The 11128-nt window shown below is 41.8% G+C and overlaps 1 protein-coding gene across 1 annotated transcript in view; it reads right to left on the bottom strand.

Annotated features, from left to right (window-relative positions):
• Window positions 1-5918: 5918 nt before the first annotated feature.
• Window positions 5919-11128, bottom strand: part of bloc1s3 (biogenesis of lysosomal organelles complex-1, subunit 3) — a 9469-nt gene continuing 4259 nt past the window's right edge. The window contains exons 3-5 of the mRNA XM_080771580.1: window positions 8943-9141; window positions 7959-8059; window positions 5919-7050 (exon numbers count right to left, since the gene is read on the bottom strand). Coding sequence (XP_080627706.1) covers window positions 6859-7050; window positions 7959-8059; window positions 8943-9141 — 492 coding nt within the window. The 3' untranslated portion in view covers window positions 5919-6858. The remainder of the gene's footprint in view (window positions 7051-7958; window positions 8060-8942; window positions 9142-11128) is intronic.

Here is an 11128-nt window from a genome sequence, read left to right on the forward strand (position 1 = left end):
ATTTCAAATCTACCCTTTCTGGGCAAGGTTTTAGAAAAATGCATCTTTCATCAATTGGATGTGTTTCTACAGAACAATAATGTGCACAACAAATTCCAATCTGGCTTTAGGAAAGGTCACAGCACAGAAACAGCACTTGTAAAAGTAATTAATGATCTTAGGGTGTCTGCTGACAAGAAACATGTATCTGTTCTCCTACTCCTAGATCTAACGGCTGCATTTGACACGATTGATCATTCAATTTTAATACAGCGTCTGGAACACTGGATAGGCCTGTCTGGTACGGCCCTGTCCTGGTTTTCCTCCTACTTATCAAACAGAAGTTACTTTGTCAATCTAGCCGAGTTTGACTCAGACAAACACGACATCAGCTCTGGTATTCCACAGGGCTCGATTCTTGGCCCTCTGCTTTTCTCCTTGTACATACTGCCATTGGGCGAACTCATTACCAACCACGGAGTCAATTTTCATTTCTATGCTGATGATACCCAACTTTATCTTTCTGTGGCTCCAGATGATCCCTGTGCTTTAGACCCGCTGTTGACCTGTCTGTCTAGCATCAAATGTTGGATGAGTGAGAACTTTCTCAAGCTAAACGAGGATAAGACAGAAGTTCTCATAATCGGTTCTAGTGAGCAGAAAGAATCAATAATAAGCAGACTTGGTAACCTGACTGTAGAAAGTAACAGTAAAGTAAAGAACCTGGGGGTTATTATTGATTCTGAATTGAATTTCAATTCACACATTAATCATGTTACCAAGATTGCCTTTTTTCACCTTAGAAATATTGCACGAATCAGAGCCTATTTGTCCTTGGACGATGCAAAAACGCTAATCCACGCCTTTGTTTTTTCTCGGCTTGACTACTGCAATGCACTCTTTTCAGGACTGCCTAAGAAAACAACTGACAGACTACAACTTGTCCAAAATGCAGCAGCCAGAGTTTTAACTAGAACTAAGATGAGAGAACATATTACTCCAGTTTTGGCATCACTGCACTGGCTTCCGGTTGTTTTTAGGATTGATTTTAAAATTCTTTTACTTGTCTATAAAGCTCTCAATGGTCTCGCACCTTCCTACCTACTTGACTGCCTGCCTAAATATGTCCCAAACCGCCCCCTAAGGTCTTCCACTGCCGGCCTGCTCGCTTTGCCAAAAAAAATGGCAACTAAAAAACACGGGGAAGCAGCTTTTTGCTTCTACGGGCCGTCGGTATGGAACAAGCTCCCACTGTACCTTCGTCAGGCAGCCTCTGTAGACATTTTTAAAGCTCAGCTCAAGACCCACTTCTACAACATTGCTTTTAATTGATCTTTTATTTTTTGTTATTCATGTCCTCACTGCATTACTGCTTGTTTTTAATGTTGTTGCCATGCTTTTCTTTTATCCTCCATTTCTCTGTAAAGCACTTTGAGCTGCATTTCATGTCATGAAAGGTGCTATACAAATAAAGTTTTATTATTATTATTATTATGGATGTACTAGTGATCATATACAGATAACTCCATGTACTAGTGATCATATACAGATAACTCCATGGATGTACTAGTGATCATATACAGATAACTCCATATGTACTAGTGATCATATACAGATAACTCCATGTACTAGTGATCATATACAGATAACTCCATGTACTAGTGATCATATACAGATAACTCCATGTATGTACTAGTGATCATATACAGATAACTCCATGATGTACTAGTGATCATATACAGATAACTCCATGTATGTACTAGTGATCATATACAGATAACTCCATGATGTACTAGTGATCATATACAGATAACTCCATGTATGTACTAGTGATCATATACAGATAACTCCATGTATGTACTAGTGATCATATACAGATAACTCCATGTATGTACTAGTGATCATATACAGATAACTCCATGTACTAGTGATCATATACAGATAACTCCATGGATGTACTAGTGATCATATACAGATAACTCCATGTATGTACTAGTGATCATATACAGATAACTCCATGATGTACTAGTGATCATATACAGATAACTCCATGATGTACTAGTGATCATATACAGATAACTCCATGATGTACTAGTGATCATATACAGATAACTCCATGGATGTACTAGTGATCATATACAGATAACTCCATGTACTAGTGATCATATACAGATAACTCCATGTATGTACTAGTGATCATATACAGATAACTCCATGATGTACTAGTGATCATATACAGATAACTCCATGATGTACTAGTGATCATATACAGATAACTCCATGATGTACTAGTGATCATATACAGATAACTCCATGATGTACTAGTGATCATATACAGATAACTCCATGATGTACTAGTGATCATATACAGAAAACTCCATGATGTACTAGTGATCATATAAAGATAACTCCATGGATGTACTAGTGATCATATACAGATAACTCCATGTACTAGTGATCATATACAGATAACTCCATGGATGTACTAGTGATCATATACAGATAACTCCATGTATGTACTAGTGATCATATACAGATAACTCCATGATGTACTAGTGATCATATACAGATAACTCCATGTACTAGTGATCATATACAGATAACTCCATGATGTACTAGTGATCATATACAGATAACTCCATGATGTACTAGTGATCATATACAGATAACTCCATGTACTAGTGATCATATACAGATAACTCCATGATGTACTAGTGATCATATACAGATAACTCCATGTATGTACTAGTGATCATATACAGATAACTCCATGATGTACTAGTGATCATATAAAGATAACTCCATGGATGTACTAGTGATCATATACAGATAACTCCATGTACTAGTGATCATATACAGATAACTCCATGGATGTACTAGTGATCATATACAGATAACTCCATGTACTAGTGATCATATACAGATAACTCCATGGATGTACTAGTGATCATATACAGATAACTCCATGATGTACTAGTGATCATATACAGATAACTCCATGTATGTACTAGTGATCATATACAGATAACTCCATGTATGTACTAGTGATCATATACAGATAACTCCATGATGTACTAGTGATCATATACAGATAACTCCATGATGTACTAGTGATCATATACAGATAACTCCATGATGTACTAGTGATCATATACAGATAACTCCATGATGTACTAGTGATCATATACAGATAACTCCATGGATGTACTAGTGATCATATACAGATAACTCCATGTATGTACTAGTGATCATATACAGATAACTCCATGATGTACTAGTGATCATATACAGATAACTCCATGTACTAGTGATCATATACAGATAACTCCATGATGTACTAGTGATCATATACAGATAACTCCATGATGTACTAGTGATCATATACAGATAACTCCATGTACTAGTGATCATATACAGATAACTCCATGATGTACTAGTGATCATATACAGATAACTCCATGTATGTACTAGTGATCATATACAGATAACTCCATGATGTACTAGTGATCATATAAAGATAACTCCATGGATGTACTAGTGATCATATACAGATAACTCCATGTACTAGTGATCATATACAGATAACTCCATGGATGTACTAGTGATCATATACAGATAACTCCATGTACTAGTGATCATATACAGATAACTCCATGGATGTACTAGTGATCATATACAGATAACTCCATGATGTACTAGTGATCATATACAGATAACTCCATGGATGTACTAGTGATCATATACAGATAACTCCATGATGTACTAGTGATCATATACAGATAACTCCATGTACTAGTGATCATATACAGATAACTCCATGATGTACTAGTGATCATATACAGATAACTCCATGGATGTACTAGTGATCATATACAGATAACTCCATGTATGTACTAGTGATCATATACAGATAACTCCATGATGTACTAGTGATCATATACAGATAACTCCATGTACTAGTGATCATATACAGATAACTCCATGGATGTACTAGTGATCATATAAAGATAACTCCATGATGTACTAGTGATCATATACAGATAACTCCATGATGTACTAGTGATCATATACAGATAACTCCATGATGTACTAGTGATCATATACAGATAACTCCATGATGTACTAGTGATCATATACAGATAACTCCATGGATGTACTAGTGATCATATACAGATAACTCCATGGATGTACTAGTGATCATATACAGATAACTCCATGATGTACTAGTGATCATATACAGATAACTCCATGATGTACTAGTGATCATATACAGATAACTCCATGGATGTACTAGTGATCATATACAGATAACTCCATGATGTACTAGTGATCATATACAGATAACTCCATGATGTACTAGTGGTCATATACAGATAACTCCATGATGTACTAGTGATCATATACAGATAACTCCATGTACTAGTGATCATATACAGATAACTCCATGATGTACTAGTGATCATATACAGATAACTCCATGATGTACTAGTGATCATATACAGATAACTCCATGATGTACTAGTGATCATATACAGATAACTCCATGTACTAGTGATCATATACAGATAACTCCATGTACTAGTGATCATATACAGATAACTCCATGTATGTACTAGTGATCATATACAGATAACTCCATGATGTACTAGTGATCATATACAGATAACTCCATGATGTACTAGTGATCATATACAGATAACTCCATGATGTACTAGTGATCATATACAGATAACTCCATGTACTAGTGATCATATACAGATAACTCCATGATGTACTAGTGATCATATACAGATAACTCCATGATGTACTAGTGATCATATACAGATAACTCCATGGATGTACTAGTGATCATATACAGATAACTCCATGTACTAGTGATCATATACAGATAACTCCATGTACTAGTGATCATATACAGATAACTCCATGTACTAGTGATCATATACAGATAACTCCATATGTACTAGTGATCATATACAGATAACTCCATGTACTAGTGATCATATACAGATAACTCCATGATGTACTAGTGATCATATACAGATAACTCCATGATGTACTAGTGATCATATACAGATAACTCCATGATGTACTAGTGATCATATACAGATAACTCCATGTACTAGTGATCATATACAGATAACTCCATGGACGTACTAGTGATCATATACAGATAACTCCATGATGTACTAGTGATCATATACAGATAACTCCATGTACTAGTGATCATATACAGATAAGTCCATGTACTAGTGATCATATACAGATAACTCCATGTACTAGTGATCATATACAGATAACTCCATGTATGTACTAGTGATCATATACAGATAACTCCATGATGTACTAGTGATCATATACAGATAACTCCATGATGTACTAGTGATCATATACAGATAACTCCATGATGTACTAGTGATCATATACAGATAACTCCATGTACTAGTGATCATATACAGATAACTCCATGATGTACTAGTGATCATATACAGATAACTCCATATGTACTAGTGATCATATACAGATAACTCCATGATGTACTAGTGATCATATACAGATAACTCCATGTACTAGTGATCATATACAGATAACTCCATGTACTAGTGATCATATACAGATAACTCCATGTACTAGTGATCATATACAGATAACTCCATGTACTAGTGATCATATACAGATAACTCCGCTGTTACTGTATATGTGGACCTGGCCCCTTTTGTGCCCATATATGGAGCTGAGTGGACCTGGCCCCTTTTGTGCCCATATATGGAGCTGAGTGATTGCTGATGCAACACACTCCATATTTGGATAGCGGGACAGACACACCGACACACAGACAGACACACACACACACACACACACACACACACACACACACACACACACACACACTCATAGTAAGTGCTCACTGCGTTCACAACTAGATGACTTGCCTGTGGTTGATTCAGAATACAACTGGCTGAACAGACACATGTTTGACTATGAACTATGTTTTAAAACAACAGCACAAGACGCTTGCTGATAACGTAGTGTTGTTATTATTATTATTATTATTGATATTAACAAAAGCACATGAAGGAGAAATCATCTCTCCTGTCCAAGACCCACTTACTGATCTGTAGAAACAAAGACAGCTACTGTAGTACAGTATTTGTGAATGACATTATTATTATTATTATTATTCAACTGTTAGAACGTGTTCAGACATACGTACTGAAATAGATCACACTAGCGTTTACAAAAAACGTAATACTACCAGGGTAGAACATTTGTTCTTCCATAATGAACAAAAGAATACAGAATATAATAAACAATAACTAAGGAACCCTGGAACAACGTATTTGCAGATGGGAGGCCAATTACAGATAATTCTGGGGGTCCTTGACATCAAAAAGGTGGAGAACCACTGACAATGAAACATATGTTTTTTTTTCAGAAAACTGTCAGGATTTAAAAGACATTTCTTTAGACTCGACCCCAGGTCTAAATGGGTTAACCCATTTTGAGCGAGAAGGGAACCCCTTTTGGTGTTTCAAGCATCATGCTATACTTTAGCTATTGAAAAATAGCAGATCTACAAGCTCGTAGCGCACCACTCGGTGGCGCGCTACGAGCTCGTAGGTCTGCTAGTTTTGGAAAGTCGTGAAAATGTGGCACAAATCTTCGAATATATATTTCAGAGCGAACATTCCTAACTAAAATATTGGCTTCTGGGAGGTCCCTGGAACTACATATTTTCAGAGAGGGGGTCCGTGGGGGGGGGGGGGGGGGGGTGGGGGTCCGTGGCCCAATAGAGATAATCCTGAGGGTCCTTTACATGAAAAATGTTTTTCCAGAAAAGAAAAAAATAATAATAATCGAACCTCAGTCCAAAATGTGTTAAGGAATGTTGGCAGTACTAACAACAGGGCTGTTGTTGTTGATATTAATGTCAGGCAGCAGATGACAGCTAGTGATGATGTCGATCTGCTCCGCCACAGCCTTCAAGTCCTCCAGGATGAGTCTGATGCTGTGAGAAGCATTGATGATGGCTCCCTGTGACGTGTTGAGTTGGGCCGTGGCGCTGCGCACCTACGGGACACACATATTATAATATGTGAGGTGTTGAGCTGGGGCAGGAGCCTGTCTCCTGTTTCTGTAGCCATGAGGTCCATAGGGGCAGGAGCCTGTCTCCTGTTTCTGTAGCCATGAGGCCCATAGGGGCAGGAGCCTGTCTCCTGTTTCTGTAGCCATGAGGCCCATAGGGGCAGGAGCCTGTCTCCTGTTTCTGTAGCCATGAGGCCCATAGGGGCAGGAGCTTGTCTCTGTAGCCATGAGGCCCATAGGGGCAGGAGCCTGTCTCCTGTTTCTGTAGCCATGAGGCCCATAGGGGCAGGAGCCTGTCTCCTGTTTCTGTAGCCATGAGGCCCATAGGGCAGGAGCCTATCTCCTGTTTCTGTAGCCATGAGGCCCATAGGGGCAGGAGCCTATCTCCTGTTTCTGTAGCGTGAGGCAGCTTGATGTACAAGTACACCCCCTGGACATGACGCTAGTATGTCGCAAGGGACTTATACCCCCAATCCAACCCTTGATGCTGAGTGTCAAGCAGGGAGGCACTGGGTCCCATTGTTACAGCCTTTGGTATGAAGATTAAAGTCAGAAAATTACTTTAATTATACAATCTGGCCTTAAGGCACCGACGTGCCCAGCAAATGAGGCAGACTTTACTCTGAAAAGCCCCGCATTCCGGGAGGTACAGTTTTCCATGTTTTAGGCAAAATAGGTGTTGGTTTGCGATGAGGACTCATTTGGATCCATTTGGCTACTTTGGAGCTACACAGAGATGAGCGACGCGCGTCATTGACTAGAAATGGTTTCATATCAGAGGTAGAATCGCAAAACTCACCTCAGTCAACTGTGTCCGATGTATCGGCACAGAGCTAACCGAATGCGTTTTTCCCGTGTGTGTGTGTGTGTGTGTGTAATTCATTGGTAAATACCTCTCGACTGGCGTTGCCGTAGACCTGCCGTAGAGCCTGTCCAACGTCAGAGCAAAGACGACCGTTGGACTCCTGCAGCTTCTGCTGTAACAGCGTGTCACCTGGGAAAAGGACCACGGCATGACGTTACTGTATGTTTTAGAACGGCGTGTGTCCTGGGAAAAGGACCACGGCATGACGCTACTGTATGTAGATCGGGAGTGAGTCTGTAGTTCTTTTTTTTTTATTACATTTTTATCCCACGATTTTGTAACCCAGTTTTCTTTTCACCCAGTGCCAATTATCTAATGTAATCCTGGGCGCTACACTTCCTCTGCCAACCTGGGGGGGCAGCGGACTGACCTCATGCCTCCTTCTATGCATGAGGAGTCCAAGCTGCTTCTTTTCACCTGACAGAGGGGAATTTCCCCGGCCGGACGTAGCGCGTGGAAGGGACACGTTATTCCGACCAGTTCCTTTCCCCTCCATCAGGCGCCCCGGCTGGCCAGGGGGAGGTAGTTTTAGAGACCAGGATTACGGCATGTTTTTGTGAGGGTATCTACCCTAGGGGACATGGGGAGAACATGTGAGGGTACCTACCCTAGGGGACACGGGGAGAACATGTGAGGGTACCTACCCTAGGGGACACGGGGAGAACATGTGAGGGTACCCACCCTAGGTGACACGGGGAGAACATGTGAGGGTACCCACCCTAGGGGACACGGGGAGAACATGCAAACTCCACACAGAAAGGCCCTATCGCCAACCCCCGCCTCGGGTATGGGCACTGATGACGCGGAGGAGGGAACACGCCGCCGGTGCCCACAGCGTCCCCAGCGAGAATCGAACCCAGGACCTTCTAGCTGTGAGGCGACAGCACTACCAACTGTGCCACCGTGCCCCTCAAGTCTGTAGTTCTGACTGTGATGGGAAGTTCATTCCATAGTTTTGGAGGCAGAAGGGGGAAGAGTTTGGGACGTGTGGAGCGTTGTCTCACTCACTCACCGTGGGGTCTGTGCGCGGGGCTGGGCCGGTCTTCCACGATGGACTGCAGGTCAGGGTGGTCTCGCAGCACGATGAGGGGCGGCAGGTCTCGCCTCAGGATCATCTGAGGCGTGTCCGGTGCGTTGACGTTCCTCCTCGCTCGGTCGGCCTTCTCCAGCTCCTCCCCCTCGCTGTCCGTCTCTGACGCCTCCCCCGGAACCTGCGGAGACAGGACAAGATATGTTTAAACCTAGCCTCGGTCCAGGGCTTACTTATCTGCGAAAAGAAAAGCCTGGTCACAACCTAAGGCTGAGAAGCATAAAGTAAAGCCTGGTCACAACGTAAGGCAGAGAAGCATAAAGTAAAGCCTGGTCACAACGTCAGACAGAGAAGCATAAAGTAAAGCCTGGTCACAACGTAAGGCAGAGAAGCATAAAGTAAAGCCTGGTCACAACGTAAGGCAGAGAAGCATAAAGTAAAGCCTGGTCACAACGTAAAGCTCCGTTCAGACCGAAGAAGCTGCTTTAAAAAGCAAAAGCAGAACTCTAAAAGACGCAGCTTTTTTTTGAGAAAGTGGGCGTGTACAAGGTACCTGTCACTCAAGCTGCCTGGACTGGCTGTCTGGCTTTGAGACGAGAGACAGGCAGTTTGAGCAGATGCGCATTTGAAAGTCTAAAATGTAAAATAGCGACTGTAGAGGAGACATAATTATATATTTAGTAACAGTTACATCATAGCCTATGTATCGATGAATAAATAATATAATCTTGGTAAACTTGTGTGTAAATAACCGAACGGACGGGATCTCAATCCTCCCCGTCTTCAGTACTCATGTCTCTCCCCCCACTCCGCTCTCGTCTCCCCCAGCTGGCAACGAGCGAAACCCTCCTGGCATTTTTTTAAATGGCGGCTCTGTATGTAATGTTAATGTTGATTTAGAAAGAGCATACCGTAGAAATACAATTGTATATATCCAGCACGTCGTAAAAGCAATTAAAACAGCTTATGTTTACGTGTGATTTCCGGACATTCAGTCCGTCACTGACCCTCCTCGGCTGGCTACCGGTATGTGGCAGTAGGAGACCGCTCCTCCACCCCCCGGACCCTCACTACAACATCAGCACATTTAAAGTTTTCTTTTAATTAGCAGATGATGTGAAACATTGTGCTAGTAGGCTAGGCATACTTTAATTACTTAATTAATAATCAATATCATGCTATGAGGTTCATCGATAGCCGATAGGCCTACATACATGAACGCAATAAACCAATTGAACCTATAGGTCCCCGAGCGAAAGTGGACCGACTTCTGGACCCTGTGGCCCGGCCCGCGGAGGACCCCCTAAGTTGAGACTGGGTGTCGAGGAGCGTACACCAGTGGTCAACACCCTGTGCTCAGGGCGAGGTCCCGCGACAAGGGCAATTAATTTTAGTGCGAGGAAACGTCCAGCAAATCGTCTCCGAGCACAGCTCTCCTCGGCGTTCCAGTACTAGGGAGTCGGGACTACGTACTGTGTGTGTGTGTGTGTGTGGGGGGGGGGGGGGGGGGGGGGTAAATAGAGGGGGTACATACAACTGATATAAAGGCTATTAATTATTTATTTTAAAGGTATTGATTGACGGCGCAAAAGCTTCAACATACTACCGAGAGACACACGAGGATCGGCACAGAAACGCGCTGAGAGCGGGCTGCTCCGCCTCCTCCCCTCTTCTCGGGGAAGGTTTTGGCGAAAACTCCGACACAACTATATTGTTTAGTTGTTTGTCTATCTATCTATATCTGCTAATTTATCAACCGTGTGTGTGTGCACTGTTTAGTCCATCAGCGTCAGCGACGGATAGCGTTCCGGAGAGTTCAGTTCAGTAGTCCATCCATAGCTTCGATGAGAACCGGAGGGGGGGGTGAATGCACGATCACTTGTCCCCAGAAACGTGCCACTCGCGACGGAACACGGAACACAACCTGTTTTCACCGCTTCGACAACTTGTTTCTCATATAAACTTTATTTTCTATCGCTAAATATGCTATGGTCTTGCCAAATATCCATTCATATTTCATATACAGCCCATATTTAAAAAGTTTATTTTTTAATGCGGACAATTGGGACAGCTTTTCCAGAGCTTTTCGGTTTTGTAAAATGAGCTCAACTCCGCCTCCTCAAACCACGCTGTGCTCTGATTGGCTACACGCAGATTTTTAAAGCTCC

Source organism: Protomyctophum bolini, assembly GCF_963924005.1.
Source record: "Protomyctophum bolini genome assembly, chromosome: 9".
NCBI classification, from domain to species: Eukaryota; Metazoa; Chordata; class Actinopteri; order Myctophiformes; family Myctophidae; genus Protomyctophum; species Protomyctophum bolini.